This window comes from Pristis pectinata, chromosome 18 (genome assembly GCF_009764475.1).
Source record: "Pristis pectinata isolate sPriPec2 chromosome 18, sPriPec2.1.pri, whole genome shotgun sequence".
In the NCBI taxonomy this organism is placed as follows: Eukaryota; Metazoa; Chordata; class Chondrichthyes; order Rhinopristiformes; family Pristidae; genus Pristis; species Pristis pectinata.
Window position 1 is genome coordinate 17201929 of NC_067422.1, and position 25904 is coordinate 17227832.

General features: G+C 38.5%; 2 protein-coding genes across 3 annotated transcripts; one reads left to right on the forward strand and one right to left on the reverse strand.

Moving 5' to 3' along the window:
• Nucleotides 1–238: 238 nt before the first annotated feature.
• Nucleotides 239–18455, reverse strand: si:dkey-21c1.1 (uncharacterized protein LOC100150256 homolog). The gene is made up of 3 exons (XM_052033113.1): nt 18338–18455; nt 9659–9770; nt 239–3942 (listed from the first exon to the last, which is right to left on the reverse strand). Exons 1-3 carry the CDS (start codon nt 18352–18354, stop codon nt 3718–3720), a joined length of 354 nt encoding a protein of 117 aa, XP_051889073.1. The 5' UTR covers nt 18355–18455; the 3' UTR covers nt 239–3717.
• A 382-nt stretch (nt 18456–18837) lies between these two features.
• LOC127579990 (uncharacterized) lies at nt 18838–25688 on the forward strand. 2 transcript variants are annotated; one of them, XM_052033111.1, is made up of 4 exons: nt 18838–18983; nt 20105–22360; nt 23868–23978; nt 24254–25688. In XM_052033111.1, exons 2-4 carry the CDS (start codon nt 20977–20979, stop codon nt 24280–24282), a joined length of 1524 nt encoding a protein of 507 aa, XP_051889071.1. In that variant the 5' UTR covers nt 18838–18983; nt 20105–20976; the 3' UTR covers nt 24283–25688. The 2 variants fall into 2 exon arrangements, with proteins under 2 accessions (XP_051889071.1, XP_051889072.1); XM_052033112.1 differs by having other exon boundaries at nt 18919–19058.
• Nucleotides 25689–25904: the final 216 nt, after the last annotated feature.

A 25904-nucleotide genomic window follows, 5' to 3' on the forward strand; every position in this document is an offset into this window, starting at 1 on the left:
TCCAAACTGGCTGTCCACATTGCCTATGTGTAGTTTGGTATCAGCTGTGGCTTGTTAGCACATGCTTATGCTCAAGGAAGAGAAGTTGCACGTTAAAGTTGCATTTTACAAACCTGAGTATGAAAAGCCAAGTTGACCATTGACTATGTAGTACTGAGGGGGTGGCTGCACTTGCAGAGGTGCCATTTTTTTAACGAGACATTTAAATCTGCCTGCTTTCTAATATGGACATATGGATGTTTATCCCTGCTGTTGTATCCACTGTCTTATTCCCTCAATCAACATCACTTAAGCAGATAATTGGCTCATTATTACATTTTGTTTGTGGGAGATTGTAGATGTTCAGTTTTGTGACTATTCTTCAAAAAGTAAATGCCATGGAACCCCTGATAGGGACACAAAATGCAATAAAAGATCTTTTTAGGTGAACAGTGAATATCAATCTTTTTCCTTACAACCATAGAATATAATAGCAAAATGCACTGTCCTAAAACCCATATCCACAGATGAGAACAATACTCAAATTTCAACACTCAAACTAATTTCTGAAGATGTTCTCAGTAACATTTATATAATATTCATACCCACGTTATTCCTGGAATTCAATCTTATCAGACATCATACCTCAGCTATTAAATCCTTTAATTGGTTCTTCGGCCAACTATCAGAGAGCACAAGGCATCACATAGATAACATTCACCACTTTGGTTTCTTTCTTCCCTTTGAGCCAGAACCACATCTTGATTTAGTTCATGACATGAACTAAGTATCTTTTTCTCTATGATGTCACATTGAAGATCAACATATAGCTAAATTCTTGAACTTTCATAAGGAAACTTTTTTGATATCCCAAGTCTTAATGTATCTAAGATCATATCTAAATATTGCCAGAAGACCGCTTCAAACTCTGAGGAACAAAATGAGCTATAAAACTAAAATAAAGCAAGCATAGCGATTTGCTATGGGTTGGAACTAAGTTTCCCCAAAGTACAGAACCAAGGCAATCTCAAAGGTAAACATGTTAAAAAGGACAGTATAATAAAACTGGCAGTGCTTTCAATAACTCTGAAATCAAAGACAGAGGCATAAAAAATTTAAGTAAAATAAATTTTATTTCAAAATTGTTGAAAGCAAGAAATGGATTTCTCTAAAAAAAATTGTATTTTCTACAATAGGCTTTGCCAGTATGCTCAAGATCTTGAACAGCCATGATTTTTGTTACAGCTTAAATGTCCCAAATACCTATTTTTAATTCAAAACACTAAAATTGAACTCTAACCTGTGCAAATCCACTTATTTGTATGTTGTATGTATGAGGGCAAACAAAAAAAAATCCCCAAACTACTACTGGTTAAAATTAAAAATCCTAAAGTGGTTACTGTATGCAAGCCAAGTTAGATCTGCCTACTACTTTATTATTTACCAGGAGCTGATGTCAAAAGTTGTAAACACCACATTTGAGGTACAGTGGTCAGCATTCTGTTTCCTTTCCATTTGTGGTCCTCCACATATTGTTCTACTGAGATTTATTGATGAGTTAACTGGCAATGTTGGACATGCTGCTTTATGACAAAAAATATTAAACATATTTAAAGACAAATGTAATGGCTCTTCACTTATTTTTAAAAGAACTATTTTCTACATTACTTTTTTAACTTGCTGCCTCTCGAATGTGCTGCCTCAACTACCCAATGGTATGATTGTAAACAGGTAACTGCAAGCATAGAACCAGACCAATGACTTCAGGATGCATCATACTGCACCATTTCATCCTTGAAATTATGTTGTGATTGTGGATCTCAGTGAGATGCTTGTTGTAATACTGTCCCAGATGTTAAAAGAAAATCAACTGCGATACTCCAAGTTCTGCCATGAGAAGAAACTCTAACTTACATAAACTAAAATTGGTATCAGGTAGCAATTTTCCTCATCCAGCAGACCAATTTCTTGGTCATTATCAACATATGTACTCATTGGAGACAAAGTGCTGCACTTTAAAATGTAGTCATTTGTTCCCAATTCAAATTCATCAGTGATTTATTGAAAAATAAGAGTGCAATTAAACTGCAGAGCCCATGAATCCTGAAGGACAAATTAATGCATTTACTGATCAATAAGTCACTGGTCATAAGTAAAAGTTATTTAAAACATCTTAAGAGCAAGCCGTCCAGAATCTAATGCTATAATATTCTGAACTGCTCCAAGATGAACCTGATCTTCAATGCAAGTGACAAATTAAACAAAAAGGATGTAAATAATAAATAAAAACCGCACAGAGTGCTGTGCATCAATACCTGATCTCATGGCTACTTAGTGTCAAAGCTAATGTTCACATACTCTGGACTTCCATATCACTGTGTTCTTGATAGTATTTCAAATGATCTTATTAAATTTTATTGAGCAAAAATCGTTACAATAATTTTGCACTCATTTCTGAAGGATAAATTTGGTAACTTTAGTCTTACAAATAAAATAAAATTTCAGATCCTACAACAAATTAAAAAAAAATCCCTGACAAAAAACAAATGCACAGCTCCATTCCAAATTAAGATTCAGGCAGGTGCACCCTGAGGCTTTCACATAAAAATAGGAATGTCATTAAGTGTGTCATTGTCTAATACCTGTGTAATACTTTTACCCAAACACAACATTTTAGTAACTTCGACAACTATATTTTCCTATTGCCCTCAAGTTGTGACTCTTGTTAGGTACCTTCTCTTATGAAAGCTGTCAGCAGTTTTTTGACCACACAATTCACTGTTGCTGAGCTTCATGCTTTGATTTGCCTGAACACATCTGGCATGGATAGTCAGTAAAACCCATTCCACTGTTTGCAACCAAGGCCAATTAATAACAGAAACTAGGGAATCAAACCTCAAACCTCTGAACTGGCAGAGTAAGTTGTTCTCAGTTTTCTCACTGAGCCATCAATTGCATTTGCATGTTAAAGCTAAAACTTACATCTCTGAGAACGGTTTATAACTGTAGCCAGAATTTAAAGATTTTTTTTTAAGCATACTTGTTCTGCTTTAATGCAGTTTAGGATGTTTTTCCAAATGCATTCTCAACCATATGAAGAATTATATAGCCTCGGATTAATAGAACCATTTTGAATTTTTTTTTGGTTACACAGGATCCCAGATCAAATCTTTTGTACTAGCCTAAATAGGAAACTCTAGTTTACTACTTGCACTTTATGGGCTCCAGGAGTTATAAAGTAACATTGCAATCCTAGTGCATCTCACATTTTTTTTTAAAACCTTCAATCTGGCTTTAAAGCAGATTCATTTTTTTTAAAATGCAGTGGAAATACAAAACCATTTCTTTGATCAAGTCGAATCTACAGTGTATGAAATATAAACACCTTCTCATTGTTTCTTCATTATAAAACAATTCCAACAACTTGATGCATTATTATTGGGAGGACTTTGCTTAAATGTTGACTAATTCTACAGAGAATAGATTTAGTGAGTCAGATTTGTGCCAGACAGGGTAAATGAAGCAATCAAGGCTACAGTTGTGCTGTTATAGTCCCCACAATTTTGATATTACATACATCCAAGGGCATTTGAAGAGATGGTACTTTTTTTTTAAAACCAAATGGAGCAAAAAGGGAAAAGATTGTGCAATTTAAATCATCTAAGTACAAACATCCACTGCAAAAAAATTACATTTACAGTTCCCGTCCTTCATTGAAGGCACACAGTCCCAGTCTGGTCACGTTTGATGTCCACGCTGATGCAAGCTATAGAAGTGTGCCTCTTTCAGGATCTGATTGATTTGCAAGTATGGGCCTTGTGTAGACTGTTCAATGGAATCAGAAAATTGAAGCATAGTTGAGCTGTTGCCTGGCTTGGTCCAGTTTAAATTGGCTTCAGCTGGTAAGTGTCCATTCAGTCTGTCAGGACTACTGACAATGCTGCTGCTGTCACTGCTTGAGGACTGCAGAGAGTGAGAAAGAGAAAGAGGGAGTTAACTGCTAAGAACAAATGCTACAACTGTAGAGTATACACATAGAAATTTTAACATATCGATTTTCACATTGACTCATTAATACCTCTGTACATTATAAAATAATAGAAGAAAGGCAAATATTACACCTTGTTCAAGTTGCGCTGTTAAGAACAAACCCAGCACCTATAGGCTGGCAAATTTAACCCTAATTGTGGAGAAGGTTGTAGGAACAATAATCAGGGAAAAGAAATGAATAGTCACTTGAAGATGTGTGAATTAAAAGGATATTTAGGATGGACTTGTCAAAGACAAATCACATTTTTTTGGACAAAATAAGAGTTGTAGTAGTAGATGTTGATGTGGATTTTCAGAAGATATTTGCTAAAGTCCCACATAAAAAGGCTGATCTGCAAAATTGGTGTCCTTGAAATAAATGGGTCAGCAACAATCTGGGTAAGAAATCAGCAAAGAAACAGAAAGCAGGCAGTCATGATTAAAAGTTATTTTCCAGGGGGAGGTAGCCAGTCATGCTCCAAGGGTTGGTGCTGGGATGGCTTCTATTTTTGAGGTACATTAAAGTAAAATATAAGCATCTGTGGATTCCTCAAAGCTTGAAACTTTGCAATTTGCACTCACTTTCACATGGTCCATCTCTGGCTTTTCCCTTCCCTTCCTGTCTCTAACGCAAGAGGATTAGTTAGTGACAAATATCCACCAAGCCCACAGAATCCCACAGCTTATGCTGACTATAATTCGTCCCACTCTGCCTCCTCTAAAGACTTTATTCTCACCTCCTCTCCTCCCAGATAAAGCAAGGATAGTGTTTCTCTGGTCCCCATTTTCCATCCCAATAGCCTCCAATGCATTCAATGATTTCTGCCACCTTCAATGAAGTTCTTCCCTTTCCCCTCCCTTTTGGCACTTTGAAGGGAAAGTTCCCTTTGCAAATCCCCGATCTGCTACTTCCACTAACTACTCCCCTTCTTGTGGCACCACAGGAGTCTTTCCACTTGGAAGTCTGTGAACAGTGGTGTACCGCAGGGATTGGTGCTGGGGCCCTTGTTGTTTGTGGTAAATGTTAATGACTCGGATGTGAATGTAGTGATTATCAAGGAAGGATGTCTAAGACTACAATAGGATATAGGTTAGATGGAAAGTGTTGACAGATGGAATTTAATCCCAACAAATATGAGGCCTAGCAATTTGGGAAGTCAAATAGTGGTAGGACATGTACAGTAAACAGTGGAGCGCTAAGGAAAGTTGATGAACAGAGGGACCGTGGCATTCAAGTCCATAGTTCCCTGACAGGTAGATAGGACAGTGAAGAAGACATGTTGCATGCTTGCCTTCGTTGGTCAAGGCACAGAATATAAAAGTTGGCCATCGTGTTGCAACCTTACAAACACCAATAAAACCACACTTGGAGTTTTGTGAACAATTCTGGTCACCACACAATGGAAAGGATGTGGTTGTGCTGGAGGGAGTGCAGAGGAAATTCACCAGGATGTTGCCTGGATTGGAGGACTTTGGTTATGGGGAGAGACTGGATGGGATGGGCTTGTTTTCCCTGGAGCGAAGGAGGCTGAGGAGTGACCTGATAGAGGTCTATGAAATTTTAAAAAGCATAGATAGGGTAGATAGAATTCTTTTCCCCCACGATGGTTTCATAACAGAGGGCACGTTTAAGATGAGAGGAAGGAGTTTTAAAGGCAATTTGAGGGCTTTTTAAAAAAAAGAACACAGCAAATGGTCAATATCTGGAATTTGTTGCCAAAGGAGATGGTGGAATCAGATACAATCACTACCTTTAAACAAATACTTGAACAGGCAAGGCATAGAAGGGGACAGACCTAATACAGGCCAATTGGGATTAGTGTAGATGGGCAAAGAGGCCGGCATGGCTGTGGTGGGCAGAATGGCCTGTTCCTGTGCTATATAACTCTGACAATGAAATACAAAACCTGTCCTTTTATCTGTTCCTTTCCCACTATTCAGATATCCCCACAGTCCTTCTAAGTGAAGCAATGATTCCAATCTGCATACTGCATTCACGATTCACTAAGTTGTTTCCCCTACTTTGGAGAAACCAAGTGCAGACTAGATGGCTGCATTGCAGAGTACCTGTGTTCAGCTGCCAGGGGCAACTCTGAGCTCCCTGTTACCTGCCACTTTAATTTATCCCACTCTGACTCCCACTCTCCCCCTCGCAGGCTTCTTTAACAGTACCTCATCATCTTTCCATGCATATCACAGCCTCCCGGACTCAGTATTACATTCTACAACTTCAGGTACCTCACTTTCTCTCTATCAGAACTGGCAGTTTCTGCTGTCATATCTGTAATATTGGGTCAGTTTTTCTCCCCCCATGAGAAGACCCTGACCTGCTGAGCATTTCCTACAACTCTGCATTTCACAGCTTTTATGTTCCCTTGTTTGTATTTTCTCTTTCTAGCCACCTCATTTCATAGCTTTCATCTTCGTTTTTTCAGGCACCCTTTCTAACTTATCAACTGAATGACTCCATCTACAGCTTATCCCCACAGTAACCCTGGCCTCACCTTCTCAGAGATATCTATCCAATCATCACTCCCCCAATCTCTTTACAATATTTCCTTATTTACCAGTTCTGACAAATGGTCTTTAATCCAAAAACATTAAATCTGTTTCTCTTTCCACAGATGTTGCCTGATATGCTTAATGTTTTTAGCATTTTCTATTTTTTATTTTATACTAAAGAATCAGGAGTTGTTTTGCTGCAAGGTTGAGAGATTTGATAGAAATGGATGAAATCTTAACAAGTTAGGCTTGGTAAAGAGAGAAAATCCGTTTTCTCTCTTTACTGGCAAAACATCCAGAGGTGACTTGAGGATACCTTTGTTTATGCAATGACTTGTTACGATCTGGAATATAACACAAAGTGCAGTGAACACAGAATAAAAAAGAAATTGGATAAATACTTGAAGGTAAAAAAAATTAAGGCATAAGAATGAGGGAATGGTACTGACACTGTTGGTCTACAAAGAGGCAGCACTCAAAGGGCTGAATGGCCTTCCATGTTGTAACAACTCTATGCTATGCCTATTGTTAATTAACTACCTTCTGATAAATACCAGTATCAACTCCTCATATTTTAAAAAAGGTTGCATGTACATTCCTCTGAGGAAATACAATCAGTCAGCATTTGTAGCATTATGTCACATTGTCATGGTCATAACTATAACTGACTTAATAGTGCAGTGCATATATTAAGAATCAGAAACAGGCCCAATAAATGGTTCAACATTAAGAAATTAAATACTCATTTCAGATTGGATAAGCAATGTCAGAGTCAAAAAATATTAATCTTACCAGTTAAGCATTTAACTACATGACATCCTAATAAGACAAATGACATTGGAACAAACAAGAAGTTGAAGGAATTGGGAACATGACAGTAGTACAGTTAGCAGGTACCTGGTACCAAAGGTGACATCTGCTAAATCTGAGGGAAAACATTTCTCATTCTTTGAAGTCCAAATCCAAGTAGACTGTGTACTGGGCACAAGTGCTTTCATATGAATTTATTCACTCTGTTGTGTACTTGCTATCAATGATCCCACTGCTTTATCACTCACTCTTCATTGCTGATTCTTATTTCAACTTTTTGAAATTCTCAATCCTAAAATTGGAAAAAGCTTCTCCTTTGTTAGTGGATCTTGATCCCAAATCTACCAATTGAGCAGGATTTACCAAAACTCCAAACCTACAATATTCAAAATTAACCAAAACCATCAGTAGGCAAAGATACATTATGACCAGGGATTTAAGGGCCAGATAAACAAATCTCACAGGCATGATTCTGATAAGCTGCAACTTGTGAAATGAATGAACTCCACATTCATGAGGAAATTGCAACAGTAATACCTCAAGATGTCCCATGGAACATAGGCATGTACACACTTCCTCTTGATGTTGAATAGCTATAAATTGGCCAAACAAAACTGTACACAATGTATATGGCTGCAAGCATCCAATCTGTCCAATGTTAACCCAAAATGATTCTCAAAGTCCTTGTGTTCTGTTGCCATTTCCTTCAGTTGTTTCCTATGTATTACCTAATGTTAAAAAAAACACTGCAATCAATTTAACCAATTGGTTAACAAAAGGCAATAATGTTTTAAATTAAATTTCAGTTTGCTTTTAAAATTTCAGTCCCTTAACAGCTGGGAAGTGGGGCAGATATCATTATTATTGTTTGGATTATAAAGGCATAGTAAAGGGGAGGAAAAGACAAACTGCTGGAGGAACTCAGCAGGTCAAGTAGCATCTGTGGAGGCAGGGGGATAGTTGATGTTTCGGGCTGAGACCCTGCATCAGTGCTGCAGATACTGCTTGACCCACCGAGTTCCTACAGCAACACAAAAAGTGCTGGAAGAACTCTGCGGGTCATGCAGCACCTATGGAGGGAAGACAGTCAACATTTCAGGTTAAGACCCTTCCTCTGGACTAGAAAGAAAGGGGGAGATAGCCAGTATAAAAAGGTGGAAGGAAGGGGTGGAGCAAAAGCTAGCAGGTGATAGGTGGATACTGCAATTTGATTTATTCCTCTCCAGATTCCTTCATATGCAGCCTTTTGTGAAGGGAAAGCCCAGTGTTTCTGTCCTATTTGAAATGATTTATATGGAATGGGTTCCATTAATGGAGTACAATCCTTCCTAACCACTAGGTTCAGTTACTCCTGCAGGAACATGAAAACTGGTGCACGCAAGGGGTAATGGGGAGAAACTATTAGGGATGAGGAAATTTGAAAAAAAAAAATGCCAAGTGAATTATTGGAATTATTATTAATTTCCTCAAGGATAGGGTAAAAATAATTTTGAATATAATTGCTTGGAAATTCAATAGCACATTTTCAAATATGCAATTGAAAGATTGAATTATGTACATTATTGCAGATTTTCGGTTTGTTCTGCTTCACTCAGAAATTCCAACCCTTGTGGCTTGATTTCTGTGTCAGCACCATATGGGATGTTGTCATTTCCCATGGACTGGAGGTGCCATAGGTTGAAGGGTTTCTCCATTCGTTCTGTTGTTTAGCTCCACTCCAGTGAGAAGCATTTTGGAAGCAAGGTACAGCATTGCACCAGGAAGGACTGAGTTAAGTGCTGGGACCATGACACAGCCTTACTTAACACCAGCCCACACTCAGAATTAATGGCATTTAGATTACAGCACCATTTTGAACTTGCTATGTCACTGTTTTCTCACAATTATCAAGTGATTATGGACTTGTGCCCAGTGAGAAATTTAAATGAAGGCACCCATTATTAATGATACCACCTCCCAACACCACCTCATTTTTTGAAATCTAATACAGCTTCTCAGCTCTATTATTGTAATTAACACTTTCATCTATCCTTTTCTTAAAATAAAGATCACATAGAAGATACATTGTGCTAAAGAGCATTTTTGAGGAAAGGTTCATAAAAGCATCTCCATATGTAATTTACAAAAGTAAAAAAAAATGTTCATCAAAGTAAGTCTCTGCACAGGATGTAAAATTCCCATTTCTGGTGAGAAGCCCTGTGGATCTCCATATTTTTACCCTCCTCCTCCCTGGTGCGAATTATCACCATTAGGGAAAGGAAGTGTTATCCTAGACGTTGGTACATCAATTGTTCTCAAACAGTTACATAATACCAAAATTTTGCAATTAATTTCTAACCTCGCAGTCCCAGCTGTCTCTTGGTAGATCCTGCAACAAAGTATTGTTGCTGAGACGTTTTGGTGGTGGGACAGGCTGGCTTTCCTCATCTTTACAGCTCCGTCTTCGCTTCCTGAAATATGGAAGGGTAAGATTGAGTGGAGAGAAACAGAAAGAAAGTAGTATGAGGAGCCAAGTCTTCAAGAGATGTCCTTGAAATGATAACCAATCAAAATTTTAAAGCTATATTCAATGACTTTAAGACCAAGAATAGCAACTTATCCAGAGCTTCGAATGCAAGTTATCAATGCATGCAAATCCAGCATAGGTGTCAAACAAAACTACAATTTGAGGAAACGTGTCAATCCTTGTCATTCAATCTTGTGCTAGGTATACTAATATATCCCTACTAGGGTTATCTGGGGGAAAAGTGAGGGGAGCTGTGTTATGACATAGCAACAATTAGTTCCCTCTACACCTCCCCATTTCACCTTGAATCCAACCAGGAAGATTTAGTGCATCAGCTGCATCTCATTCCTAGAAATCTTGTTCACTCATTTTCAGTACCTAAATCTATGCACTGGTCACTTCTATTGGATCAGTGTCATTGCTCACTTCCAGATTTCCTCTGCACCTTGAGAAAAAAAACCATAGGAATGATGGAATTTCGAAGGTGAACAAATCTCAGATTCATCCCCCTACCTATCCAGACCCCATGATTGGTCAGACCAGCTTTTCGCCACTATGTTCTCTAGTTCTTGATTCCCAAAACCCTGGGAAAAAGACTGAGTGCATTCATCCTATCTATGCCCCTCATGATTTTATACACCTCTACCTCTCGTCTCCTACGCTCCAAGGAAGAAAGTACAAGCCTGTCCAACCTCTCTCTGTAACACAGTCCCCTCAAGTCCTAGCAACACCCTTGTAAATCTTTTGTGCACTCTTTCCAGTTTAATAATATCTTTCCTATAGCAGGATGACAAAAACTGAATACAATTCTCCAAGTGCAGCATTCTGTACAACTGCACCATGACCTCCCAACTTTTATACTCAATGCCCTGACTTATGAAGGCCAGCATGCCAAAAGCCTGACTCCACTTTCAGTGAACCATGTACTTGTACCCAAGGTCCTGTTCTCCAACACTCCCTAGGGCCCTGCCATTCACTGTGAAAGTCCTGCCTGGATTTGACATTCCAAAAGGCAACATCTCGCACTTATCCGAATTAAACTCCATTTGCCATTCCTTGGCCCATTTACTCAGCTGATAAAGATCTGCCTGTAATATTTGATAACCTTCTTCATTGTCCATTACACCATCTTTTTTTGTGTCATCTGCAAACTTACTAATCATGCCTTGTACATTCTCATCCAAGTCATTTTATAGATGACAAACAACAATGGGCCTCAGCATCGACCTCCGAGGCAAACCATTAGTCACAGGCCTCCAGTCTGAGAAACAACCTTCCACCATCATCCTCTGCTTTCTACCATCAAGCCAATTGTGTATTCATCTAGCTAGCTCTCCCTGGATTCCATGCAATCTAACCTTCCAAAGCAGGCTACCATATGGAATGTTATCAAAGGCCTTACTGAAGTCCATATACACGACATTTGCCCTCATCAACTTTCTTGGTCACATCAAAAAATTCAGTCGAGTTCGTAACACATGATTTCCCCCGCACAAAACCATGCTGACTACCCCTAATCAACCAGGCTTTCCAGATGTATATATATCTTATCCCTGAGAATCCTCTCCAGTAACTTACCTACCATAGATGTTGGACTTACTGGTCTATAGTTCCCAGGTTTTTTTTGCCACCCTTATAAACTAAAGGCACAACATTCACTACCCTCATCTGCTGGCACCTCACCCGTGGCTAACAATGACGTAAATTTCTCAGCTGGGGCTCCCGTAATTTCTCCTCCAGCCTCCCACAGTTCTTGAATATACCTAGTCAGGCCCCGGAAATTTGACCACCTTCATACCTTTTAAGACATCCAACACCTTCTCTACTGTAATGCAGACTATCCCCAAAACCTCCCCATTTACTTTTCCTAGTTCCAAAATAGTCATGTCTTTCTCCACAATAAAAACAGAGGAAAAATATTCATTAAGGAGCCTTGCCCATCTCCTGTTGCTCCACTCAAGATGTCCCGTTTGGTTTTGAAGGCCCTATTCTCTCTCTAGTTACTCTTTTTCCCTTCATATACTTATGTATAATTAGTATACTTGTCTTACTATAAGGTTACAATGTGACTTTTCAGGTTTTGTTTTTTAAAATGACAGCATGTGGCTGTTGCTGGCAAAACATTCCACAGCAACTGGGGAATTTGTTCAATGAATGAATTTGGAATAAAAGCAGTGTCAGGTCACTGTGGCCCATCAATTATTGACCTCTTGTGAAAACCCATCTGGTTCGTTGTGAAATCTGTAATCCTTATCCAGTCAAGCCAATAATGCCCTTGCTGGTGAAAAATGCCCTACTTGGATGGCATTCATTTAATGCATCTGAAATATGGAGGAGTTTGTTCTGTCGCACTGCTCTAGTCATTTTTACTTGCTATGACTCCCGGTTAGATTTCATATCAGCATAATCACTCAAATATTCCCATCTCTTGACTCAGCAGTATTCTCACTCCCTAGAGTTTTAAGTCCTACTCGAGAGATTTGAGTGCATAATTCTGACTCACACCCTGGCAGCTGAAAGAATGCTGCACTGCCCTCTTTCAGATGATATGGTTAAAGTAAGGCCTCTCTGCCTTCTCAAGTGGTTATAAGCTTCTACTGTGTTAAATACAAAAGAGCAGAATGTTTTTTTCACCGGTGTTTGCGGTTAGTATTTATCTCTGACCAAACTTTGCTGTATGCAAAATTAATGTCATATTTTGTACATTAGACCACATCTGGCTGATAGCTAGCCAGTGGTTCTGTGAAGTAACATCAGCTAGTTACAACGAACAGCATACATTATGGTCGTTTATTCCTGTGCACTCCGACAAAAAATATAGAATGCATCGGAGGTCAGATGCAGGTGCCTCTGCCCCTGGACTTGCCACTTTGTCCAGGGGTGTTGGTGTAAAGTGATGAGCTGAAGGGCACCATTCATTTAAAAGGATTGCTGACTTTCCATTAACAATGGTGTTCTTTACAAATTCAGTATGGTTTTAAATTAATTTTTCTTATATTTTCAGTTATACTGTTTGTTTTTAAATGCACATGATCCTTGGAGATATTTAGAAATACTGGGAAGGCCTTCTGACAGCTTGAGCCATGGCTGGGGCCTGAGTTTCCATGACCTCCAGCCTGCTTGCCCCCTGCAGTGCTCTGCATTGAGAAACAGCTTCAGCTGGCAGGATGTTAGGACCATGCAGGCACAAAAAAGGTCAATGCAACAGACTTCATGAAGAGATGAACGTGATGCATGGGTCACGTCTAGCATGTATCCAGTCCATTATGAGCATACAAATTCAGAGCAGGAGTCAAGACACTCAGCTCTTTGAACTTGCTCTGCTATCTAATTATATAATGGCTGATTTGATTGTAATTTCTTTGTAATATGCTGATTCCCCCCACCCCCCCCCCCCCCCACTTGCCCAATCAAGAACGCATGACCTCTGCCTCAAAATCATTCAAAGACTTGACTTCCACTGCCCTTTGAAGAGTTCCAAAGACTTGAGAAAAAAATTCATCTCATCTGTCTTAAATAGGTTACCACTTATTTTTAAAACAGTGACCCCTAAGGTCTAGGGGATCAACAACATTTATAAAGTACTTCTTCTGTAAAGTGGTTTAGAAATTCCAAAGTAGCAAAAGGTGCCACACAAAATAGAAGTCAGTCTGCCTGTGATCTTAAGTCTCCAGAATGTTTCAACCATAATTGATCTGATGACTGAACAATTTTCTCAGTGGAACAAGTGAGTATTTTGCTAACTTGCATGGAAAGAACAGCATGTACTTAAGTTCTAAAGCTGACCCTGGTTAGCTAAAATATATTGGAATGACTTTGTTTCCTCCTGTTTTTCTAAGCATAGTTTGAATCTGCACTAATGTATGGTTACATTTTTTGATGTACTTAGAACAATGATGCTGCCAATTTACATTTTCATCAAATGCAGTCAGTTGCATCAATTCTGCCTCTTCCAGTGAACTACAATCTATAGAGTTGGGTGCCAACCTGAGAGACCATTTTGTATTTTGGAAATGATAGAGCTAGATAAATAAACTTCAGCAGCCCAAACCTAATTTAGCATGCATTTTTGCAATACTCTTATCACATCGAACTTAACCGCCTGTATATCACAAAGTTGTTCAATTGGGATGGTAAATTACAAGCTCCATCTTGATGGTGAAACTTTGTTGTTTTAAAAAAGTTCATATTAACTATCTTCTAGTCCTATTGTCAAACTGAGTAATAGTTATCTTCAAGTCCTTCCTGCTGTCACATCCTGAAATTGTGTTTTCTTGAGCAGGTTTTGTTAGTTGATATAAATTAAATGGGGAATGTAAAAGCTACAGTCAGTTCATCTAGGTGATGATAGGCAGCATTTTCTTCAGAGAATAGTAATCGAATTCTGCAACTTTTCTACCTGATGCATGAGATGCCCTCCCCCCTCCCAGCCAACCCACCCTCAACCCCAACCACACATAAACACTGTTGACGTGCCATCATTAAAAACTGCAAAGCTCAGATTGGATGGTAGACAAAGGAATAAAAGGTTATGGAATTAATTCTGGAATTTGGAGTTAAGATATAGATCAGTCACGATATAATTGAATGACAGAACAGGATCAAAGGCTGGAGTCCATTCCTATTCCGATGTTGCTTAATACAGAGGGTATGATAACTCTATAAAATCTGTGTGTTTAGGGAAATTACATCAAGCTTGTAAAGAAGCAAGTGGGAAGGCTTGTGGAACAATTGTGTTCACACATCACAATGTTTACAAATCCTCAGATGAATAGATATAATTTCATATCAGAACTTATAACTTAATGTTTGTATTTTCCATTCAATAATTTGTCCTACAATAACTTCTGCATCAGTGGCCTTTCCAGTCAAGTCAATTGTGCTTTACATCTGCTCCAGACCAATTAAGCCCTGTCACTGGTTTGACTACCAATGTATTTTACCCGGGATATACAGAGACATAACACTCCTACATTAGAAATATTGCTTTTAAAAGGAAAAGAGGTAAAGAATCATGAGAAATGTACAACATATCCTTAATGATGCTACTGCAAGGCAAAACTTTATAGAATATGAAGGGCCCTCAGACATGAAATGTTCACTGTCAATATCTAACTATCAATGCTGCCAATACCTATAAGATAATAACAAACTTATGAAACTTAAAGGCAGATCTTGTGTAATACAAATCCAACAGAAAATTGCTTAGTGACAGATGTGACAAGGCTGCACGTAAAACTTAAGAGAAAGAAGCTCACCAACTGATAATATATTTGCTGTGACTGAAGCCTAATGCCATGATAATGTGAAAAAAACTAAGCTGGGTTAAACAAGATCATCTTGGCAATATGAGTAAATTTGAATGTGCATGTTTAAATTTAGAACACTAGTTTTAGAGTCAGCTACGGATCAGTTGGTAAAATGAACAGAAGGTTGAAGTTAAATCCTATTGCAGTCATTTGAGCACAAATAGATAGGGTGACATTCAAGTTCTGTGCCAAGGCAGTGCCTCTCTTTTGGAGATGCTTTTTTTGGATGAGATGTCGAAGTGAGACCTAGCCTGCTCTTCAGTGGTGGCAAAATATCCTATGGTAGTATTTTGAAAAGTAAGGGAGTTACCTCTGATATCATGGCCAATGTTTATCCCTACTCAATAGCACCTGAACAGGTTAACTGGTCTTCATCAAATGGTCATGTGGGAGCTTGCTATGAACAAATTGCCTACAATGTTTTCTACATTACACTTAAAAATTATTTTATTGGCTCCAAAACACTTAGGCATGGCCTCGTGTTGTGAAAGAAACTGCAAGTGCCTTTCTTTAAAGTTTTGTAAGATTTTTAAAGAAGGTTGAACACAGGCACCACAATAAACTTGAATGCAGTCTGTTCAAGTTTGGGGGGAAAAAATGTCCCAGACTGGATACTGAAACTGATTATGCTGGCATTACCTTCCTATTACAAGCCAGGAAATGCAAATGAAGAGGGCATTCAACACTTCTATTAACCATCAAGAAATGAGGTTCCAAACACAAGGCACTCAAACTCTCAACTCAGAATGTCAGACTTGCATCAGATTTATTCAATTTCTTAACTAGGCTGCACAATCACTGCTAAATTAAAAGCAAATCCACTTGGACCTGTTCTGTTAATTCATATCATGCTTGCATAGTGTTTCAATTTCATCCTATAATAGTGGGCTGAATTTAAAATTTCACAGAGGGAAAAAGGTGACATTTTAACACTATTCTCTTCATGATTGCTGGTTAACCAAAGATTGGGGATAAAATTCACAGGAATTTACAAGATTGTTGTGTGAAATTAAACACTGTACCACCACAGGGCAAGTGGTCTGTTTTGAGAATAGCTGACTCCAGTCCTGCAGAAATGTTCATTCATGCTTCTGCTACCTGTAGTCTTGACTATTCGAGCACAAACCTGGCCATCTTCATTTTTCAACCCTCCATTAACTTAAGATCATTCAAAAGTTTGCTGCCCATGTCATAACTTGTACAAAGTCTTGTTCAACAAATATCTTCAATGGCTCCTGGTTAAACAAACTCAATTTTAAAATTCTTATTCATTTTTAAAAATCTTTTCATAATTTTATTTCTACCATTCACCCACAAGTATCTGCAATCTCCTCCTGCACTCCAATGATATGCAGTCTCCTGCAATTCCGCTTTCTGGGTCATCTCTGAATTCAATGGGCAAAATTATGATGACGAAATGCCAGAGACTCTGAATGCAGAGACTGAAGGCGGAGGCAAATTGATCAGATGCCTGTGCATCTGTGTTACTGCTGGTCTTATCACTGGACAGCAGAGTACTGAAAAGAGAATTTATAAGGACAGAACATCCAGCCCCTCAACCTTACATCAGGGAGGGCTCGAGTACACACTGCAACTCAACTCATTTCAATGGGTTGCTGATCTTCTGGCAAAAAGTAATTAAGTTCCTTAAGTATTTTACTCCTAAAAAAGTTAGGATTTTAATGTTTCTAGTTTTTTAAATTTTTTTTATGTACATCTATTTTAGTAGTTTTTAAAAGTCTCTGACAATCAACTCATTCTGGTCTTCACATCCAGAAAATGTCAGTTCAGGCTATTGGACAACACTAGTGGCTGGAACTGAGCTAGATTCAGGAATGATCCAGCCCATTTCCAAAGCCTTAGGCTCCAGTATTCTCTCCCTTACCCTTTCCATCTCTTTCCCCCTTTGTGATATTCTTAAAATGTACTTCTTTGGTCAAGCTTTTCATTACGTGTCCTAATATAGACTTAACACTTTTTGCTCATTCACAGTCTTATGAAGCACCTTGTAATGTTTTGCTATGCTAAAGGGATTATATAAAAAGTTATTGTTTTGGGATCTAGGCATGGTTCCCAACGATATTGACTCACCTTTCTGCTAAACATCAACACCAATTATACCTGTTCACACTACCCATTAAAAGAAATCCCAAGATTGACAGATGCTGAATTTTACCACCAATGGGAAATTACTTAGTCTTTGCTCTGCAAGGATACCCATCAGATGGGAGAAACTGAAAAGCAAGGTAATTATCCATAGCAGAAAAAGCAAACTGACTATTATGTACCTCCAAGATATCATTATGAGCTTGGATTTGGAAACAAACTGCCCAAACAATGATGAAAAAGTGCATGACATAGCTATATAAAAGAACATTTTTGTCCTCCTCACTGGCTATAACTTGGCTAACCTACACACTTAAATCATTTTGCATTTATTTAAAGAGAAACCACTGGATAAAGGTGTTCATTCATTCTTGCCAACAACAAAAAGATGAGACTAATGGTGATACAAACATAGTGGAAGATCCCTGGCAATGTGACAGTGAACCTGTTTATTAAAAATTGCAGCACTTAAAAGCTCAATTGAAGAGTCACAGTTATACCAGCCCAGAGCAAACCCTGAGGGTTGATCAAAACCAAAATTCACAACGAGCTGCCACCATATTGGGAAGACAAGGGAAAGCAAAACCCTGAACAACCAATCTGTGGCTGAAAGGTGACACTGTCCCCTTATTCCACACCCCCCCCCCCCCCTCAACCCCACTGAGGTGCTCATGGCCGGGCAGGCGAGCGCTGGCAACAGATCAGCACAGACCTTCCTTCAGTGAAACGCCTGGAGACATGTATTGACACACAAGCCGCTGCCGCCTACGCCACTGGGCCTCGACACAACGGTTGCCACTCGCACTCGGCAGCCTGTCGAAGGCGGAGGCGCTTTCTAACGGGAGGCTCCCACCAGATCCGAGGAGCCCCGTTCCGGCCCCGAACCCATCCAACCGCCAACACCGCTGGTCGCCTCCCCTCGACACAGCAGGCCCGGGACCTCAAACAAACCACCCCCCCTCCTCCTCTCACCACCCCCTTCCCCTCCTCAGCCGAGTGACACGGCCCGACCCTGACAGCCCATTCCCCTCCCTCACCCAGGCTGGCATCGCAGCTGCACCGCAAGGCCGCGGGGGCAAACGGACCCAACACTCACCTGCCGTCTGATAACATCTAACCCCAGCTGCTGCTCGCTGCGTCTGCGCTGCCCTCAGGCCGGGGGGAGGGGGCGGAGCGGGGCGGGGGCGCGCGCCTGAGAGGCGGGGCCGCGCCTCCGACGCGTTCATAGTGACGTGCGGCGCCGTCCACACCCACTGCGCCTGCGCCGTCCGCTCCCGCCTCCTCCTCAGGCTGCTGCGACCGGGCGACCGGACGACCGGCGGGGGGCAGGAGGTTCTCTGCGGTTGGGAGGCCGCTGTTGGTCGCTCTGCCCTGCCTCCACCTCATTATATCTGTCACTCTCTCCTCCCTCCGCCTCGCTGACTCATTGACGTGGGAGAACTGAGAGCCACGCTAGCGGATGGGGTTGGGAGGAGTGCGCAGGTCAGCCCGGCCGGACCTGGCCCAAGGGTGTTGCTGTTCCCCCAAGGATTGAGCTGCTGGATGGTGTCACAGGCGTCGCAACTCAACAAGAATAACCTTCGTGCAACAAATAAACACCCGCTCTTTAAATCAAGGCGGATAATTTTAGTGTTTTTTTCAAAGTGAAACTGAAAATAAACATTCAAGCGCCACCAGGCGACTGAAAGAGTTAGAGGAGATGCCAGCCACATAGTGGGAAGGACTGAGAACATTCAATGTTTGTAAGTTTTCATCGAAGTTAAGATAGCTGCCCTGGCAAGTTGGGTGCTTCCACCATGCAGGGATGATTCATTAAGGTGAAAAGCAAAAAATTCTCATATGTTGAAAGTCAGATAAAAACTTGGAAGAGCAACTGTGGAAAGAAGCGGAACCTGATGATCATCAATCTGAAACGTTAATTGTTTTTTTCCTCTCTCCACAAATGCTGCCTAATCTGCCAAGTATTTGCCACATTTTCATTTGGTTATGGACTCCACCTAATTTCTTGATTTGGAACTCTTTATTTGCTCTAGATTGATGCACAAAATGTTGGGAATGTGTAATAGGTCGGGCAGTATTCTGCTTCTGGATTATTTCTGCCCTTTGTTTACTTTGTTTACCTTGTGTCATTTTTGTCCATTAGAATTTTATGACTACCACTGCTGAGCCTTGTATAAAGAGAAAGATATTTAAAATCATATGAAAGGCCCAGAACCAACTTAAATCAAATTAGCAAAATTATTTGATTATAAATCTCAAGCAACTAAGTAATTAAATTTATATTCAGCTCTTGTACTCTAGCCCGGGATTCTGTGCACGTTTTTAACCACTTTTTCAACTTGGCATGCCACCTTAAATCAAGCATATCCATATACCCTCAAATACATCATCTCTTATCCCCTTTCAGAATTGTACCCCCCAAGATTATATTGCTTCTTTTCATTCTTCCCAACAAAATATAATGCCACATTCCTGGGTATTAAATTTGGCTGATAAGAAAAAAATTGTATTTAGTAATCTTTTTCTTTTTAGTCTTGCCCCATTTAGTTTAACTCTTTTAGCATTGTGAATATTTAGTTAGTGGGGTTGACTTCCTTGTTCCAGCAGCTACCTAGCAAATGCCTAAATGACCCAATAATACAAAAGATACAATTTCTTTTCAATCCATTGACTTTGTTCTTTCTTTATTTTGGTATGGCAGAAAGAATAAGATAATACAATGTATTTCACAACCTCTGGATGTCCCTAAACACTTTGCAGTCACTTTACTTATGATTTCTTTCCAACGTTGTAACTTATTTACACACAAGAAAGCTCACAGATACAGTAATGAGATAATAACCAATGTTTTTTTCTTTCCCAGTGATACCAAGAGTTGGACAAGACACTGACTTTTTCTATGTGGCATCCTTTGGAGACGAGAACAAATCTGGAACTCAGTTGAATGTCTCACTTGAAGGGTGGTTCCTCAAGCAGTGACACATTTCTTTGATGGAGCTCTGGAGTGTCCATCTAGATTTTTGCCTTTGGAATCGGAAATGAAACTCAACCTTCTGACTGAGGACATCGAACCAAGTGCTAGACTGACTGGCAGATGAGCCATGGCTGCTGTGACTGAAAATAATTGGTTGAGATTATTTTAAAATTCTGTATTGTTAAAACATTGTTCCACTCTGTAATATTTGAAAGCAGAAAGGAAATTATATTCTGAGAAAAATGTCTTCTAAAATACAGATCATTGTGTTAAGACAAAAACTGGACTAGCCAATATCACTTCTAAGGGTGGAAAAGACTGAATAGAACTGTTTCAGGACCAGTCTGGAAAAGCTGTTAAAGACATTATTATAGCTTCTAAGCTCTTTCATAACCTAGTGTAGGTACTTTGAATCTAACTTTTAGCTTGATATATCATTAACATTAAATGTAAACCTGATATATTTTAATGGAAAACCTTTATCCATTAGGGATGGAGCTGATCCTAAAACTAGCATATTGTGATGAAGAAATATTAGATGATCTGACCTTTGGTGGAGGCCATTATATTAATGAACACTGCAAGTAAAAGTACAAACACTGAGATCAATAATATAGATACAATAATATTGATGTGGGGAAACACATCTTTGAAAGTGGTATTATAGATACCAAGTATGCCAACAGTTTCAGTTAATCAAGATCATTTCATGCACATAACACTTGCAGTTTAAGACTCTTATCTTTTTCTCCAATCTAAAAATGGAGAATGCATTTCCAAAAATACAAGTGTGTCCATTTTGTGGTAAACCTTTTAAGCGGCTAAAAACTCATCTTCCTCACTGTAAAATGATCAGAAACATGAAAAATAAATCAAATTCTAAAAAAGTTGAAATGCCAATTGAAATTGAACAGCCAAAATTAAGTAAGAAATTAGTAGGAACTCCAGCTCTGCCTAACACAAAAAAAGTTAAACCAAAAGCATTAATGCAGAAAGCAAAAACAGGATCAACAAACCAATGGAATAATTTAAGTGTTGGGAATGAATCATGTGCTCATGAACAAACTGTTTGGAATAAGGATATGGATGTAACACAGTTAAATCCAGGAGAATTGAACAACAGGGAACCAATGGGAAAAAAATATCAACGATCAGCTGGTTGGCCAGAAGAAACAAAAAGCAAAACAGAGTCAAGTGAATATTCTTTAAAACAAGAGCAAGACAAAATGGATGTTAAAAAAGCAATGACGAGAAAAAAAATGAAAAGTGTCAATAGACTCACAAATAGTAACTTTGTCAAGGAAGTACAAGGAAATATTGAGGATTGTTCACAAAGTGAATTTGGAAGTGCAGAAAAGACCCTTTTTCCAAAACTGAAGCCAATTGTGAAGGAAACAGCCGTGTGGGACTTGCAGAACCATCTCATGGTACCTCAGTCATCTACTGCTGTCAGATCAAATTCACTTAAGTCCATAAGACGAGGGACTGTGGTTCCTGAGGTAAACATAACATGTGATATTAACCAGAATGAAGCCACAGAAGGAATAATACGTGAAAAACATTCAATGAACAGCATCAAAACTAGTGTGTGGCATCACATAAAAGACAATTTCTGCAGAACATCAAGGATTGAAACAAACCAGAATTATATTTTAAAAGTAAACACAAGTGTGAACAGACATGTCTGTAGGGGTGGCACTTTAGAAGCTAGTCATGGTGTTGCAACCTGGGAATCATCCTCTGACAATCAAAGATGCAATACAATTTCTACTTCTATGAGAATGAAGGACTTAAATGAATATGAAGGAAACCCATATATTTATTATGAGGCTTTGAAGAAAACTGAACCTTGGAACTTGAAGGGATATAGTTTTGCACAGTCAGAATTTCTATACTTGTCACAACAAATAAAATGTTGGAACAAGAACATGCTTTTGTCTATGAGCTCCACAAAGAAAGAATATATGGATGAAAAGATTCTAAAGCCTAACCCCAGTGATTGGAAGAAAACCAGAATAGGAATGGAATGGTTTCCCGATCTGTATCCAGGATACCATAGCATTGGATTGAGCATGCTTCCTAAGCAAACTAAACATTTGGAAACACCTGTAAGGCTAACTGCTTCTCAGAGTGAAAATGTAAAAGGTACAATGAACTGCTATCTATAATGTTCACAACCTAGCTGCAATAACATGACTTAATACCATATTTAAATCCATATTTGTTTTGCTTTGGGGGAATAGAATTCCAACATAGTCAACGTGAAATTATGTATTTTTTCTTATACTTCCCATAGTATCATGGGAATTAATTTTTATTCTACATGCTTTACTGATTCATGTCTATGCTTCCTTTCTATGGATGTATGGATGACCAAATATTTATATGAAAGATGTAGTCATTAAAGCCAGACAGCAATTTAATAATAACTCAGCTTATTTAATAATAACTCAAATTCTTTTGCAGGTTAGCTAGGTATGGATTTTTTTAAATTGGGTTATCGCATTTTATATGTTATATAGTTTGTTCAATGAATCAAATCTAAGGCTTATGTGTATCAGGTTTTAGCTACATGGCTCATGCGTTTTTAGAAATGTAAATGCAATAGTTGAATTCTGGGGTTAACAAATAATACTTAGACAAATGGACTTAACACAACAAAGGAATTGCAAATTTCACTTTTTTTGTGATTTTGCGACTTGATGCAGCTTTCCCTTTGTTAATGGTGCCATTTGTGTTTAATAGCTCCATGATTAAGTTTACATTGAAAACAATTGTTTAACATCACTCATTTCTATAAAGGAGATTGCCTTGGACATAGTTTTCCATGGTAAAGATTAAGCAGTAAGAAAATTAATTTTTCAGCTTGTAAATATGCATAAACACTGGCAGTGTTTTCTGAAAGCATTTTTTTTCCTGGGAGGGGTGATTCTCAAAATAGACACTCTGATGGATGGTTGGAAATCAGGACGGTGCCATTTATTTTTACCTCTTGTTAGTGAAATAGTTGTACAATTCTGTATCTTATAAAGAGTGAGGAAATAGAAACATAGAGTAACAGCTCTGTGGATTAGATAATTTAAACGATCTTAGGTTTGATTTAATCAGTTTTGAAGAGCTCATGAATGAGTAAACTTGGAAATTACAGAGTGATCTTTGGATTTCAAGATAGTTTACAGCCAATGGATCAATTGAGTTATAATCACAATTAGAAACAATGGCCAGATAGTGCGAAGAAAACTCAAAAAACTGACAATGAGATTGTGACTGGATAATCTGATTTTAATTTGTTTGAGGAATAAATGTTGGAAACATTATTGATTGGATCTCCCTGAACCCTTGAATCACATAAAGGGTCTTTTTGGTCCACACAAGAAGGGAAATGGGACCTTGGTGTAATGTTTCATTTATAAAACCTCAACAGAAATCCTTCAACTTCTGGAATGGCACTTGAATCCATAATTTTTTGACTTTGGTCAGGTTGGTTAAATTTCTGGCACTGAGCCAAGGTCAATGATTGACGATCAGAACTGCAAAGTTAGAAACGTTCTACTTTAATATCTAAAAAGTCCTTGATGGGGACAATAGAAAAACAGCTGGCACAAATATCAAGAATTGAAGAGTGAATTATATTTAAACTTGTTTCTTGCAGGTTACAGTAAATATTACAATAAGTACATTAAAATGAGAGGAGCCAGAAGTGTGATCACCTTACTGGTGGGATACATGACATTCAGCTACATCTGGAATTATGAATCTGTCAGTGAGTATAGTTACACTTTCTGTGGGAATTAGTAAAATTTTTAATATTAACAATACTATTGTAATTTGAATACCAAACTTTCTTTTGCAGTTACATTCCAGAATGATTCAGGGGCTGGGAGTTGTTTTATAAAAAAATGTGGGTGAATATTTGCAAGCCTTCCTTCATTTGAAAAGTGATGGAAACATAGCTGTGTGTTTACGTAAAAGATCTGGTAAGAAGTTCTTGTTAAAAGCTATCAGTGTTTAAACAAGTTTAATAACATTTGTTTTTAGGTCATGAATACTGGAGAAAGGAGCATTGAAGACTCAGACAATCAATTTCCTGCTTCTGACAGATATGTCAGAAACAATGAGGAATAACTTCAAAAACAAATACAAGTATTTTGCAATGAATTTTAATTAATGTTCCTTTCACTGTGTAGAGTGAACAAGAAAAACATTGTTTCAGGATGAAGGTAATTTCTGAAGGGTAAAACCGAAACTGTGTAATAAAAGATTTTAATTGTAAATGTTACATTTTGTGCAAGTTCCATTGTAGATTGCGATTTTGGTTGTACATATAAAGTAATTTGAAATGCATTTATCTTTCCTGCAGCCAAGAACCTTTTAAAATATTACTTAAAAATAAATACATTGTTGAATAAAAGTGTCAACTAGAGAAATGGCAGCAAGTATCTTCAAAGTTTTTTAGGTTTCAACAACCCATCACTATCTTGTTCAAATTCTCTACTTTGACTGGGAAAATTCTGTATTTTGTAGGTAGTAGGAAATTTGCATAACAGTGAAAAGGTTTAAAATTGTTTCTGAAGCACTTTGGAGATGATTTAGTTTTGAAACATACTGGGGAAAATTGTCTGTACTTTTATCAAATGTATACCAGGAGGTTGACGAAGTTAAAGTGAAGTAATTAAACTGTTTGCTTATGGAATTTGACATTTCTCTTGGGATTTTTTCTGCTATACCATTATGTTGGAATTGCCTTTTATTTTCAGACATTGAAAAGTCAGGTTTTTGACACTGTTTTGGTGTAATGATGGGTGTTGTAATTGGAATTGGACATAGAAAAATACTATCAAAATATACCTGGCATAGATTTATCATGGACCAGATTGAAGATCTGTATCAGTGATTTAAAACAAACTAAGGACATTTAATCAGACACAGATTACAGTGTACTAGATAATTGTTCCCTTCTGAATCCTACAGGTACTGTCAGTGCCAGTTGATATGAAAAGTGGAGGTACTAATTCAAAACTACTTTTAATGAAAATCAAAATACAAGATGCTGAAGGTCTTAGATAAAAACAGAAAATTCTGGAAATACTCAGCAGGTCAGCAGCACCTTTGGAAAGAGAAACTGAGTTAATGTTTCAGGCCCCTCTGTCAGAATTTGCATTAACTCTGTATGTTTTCCACAGATGCTACCTGACCTATTTAATGTTTCTGGCATTGTTTTTATTTCAAAAACCTTTAAGCTTGCTTGGCTAACTTAATGGATTTTATTGTTTTCTTAAATTTATATTGCACTAAGTTTCCCAACATATGCTAAAGTCCCCCAAATTGCTAAATCTGTGATGCACCTTTTTATCATTGATGCATCAGTTTTCATTGAGGCGTCAGCAGTAGAAATGGTGAGCAGCTTCAAGTTCCTGGGCATCAACATCTCAGAGGGTCTATCTTGGGCCAACACGTTGATGCAATCACAAAGGCGGCAGCCAGCGCTCTACTTCATTAGGAGATTTGGTAATGTCGTCAAGGAGTCTTGAAAATTTCTACAGATGTATGGTGGAGAGCATTCTGACTTGTTGCAATACTGCCTGTTACGGAGGCTCCAATACACAGAATCGAAAGAGGCTGCAGGGGGTTGTAGACTCAGCCAGTTCCATCACAGGCACAACCCTCCCCATCTTTGAGACATCTTGAG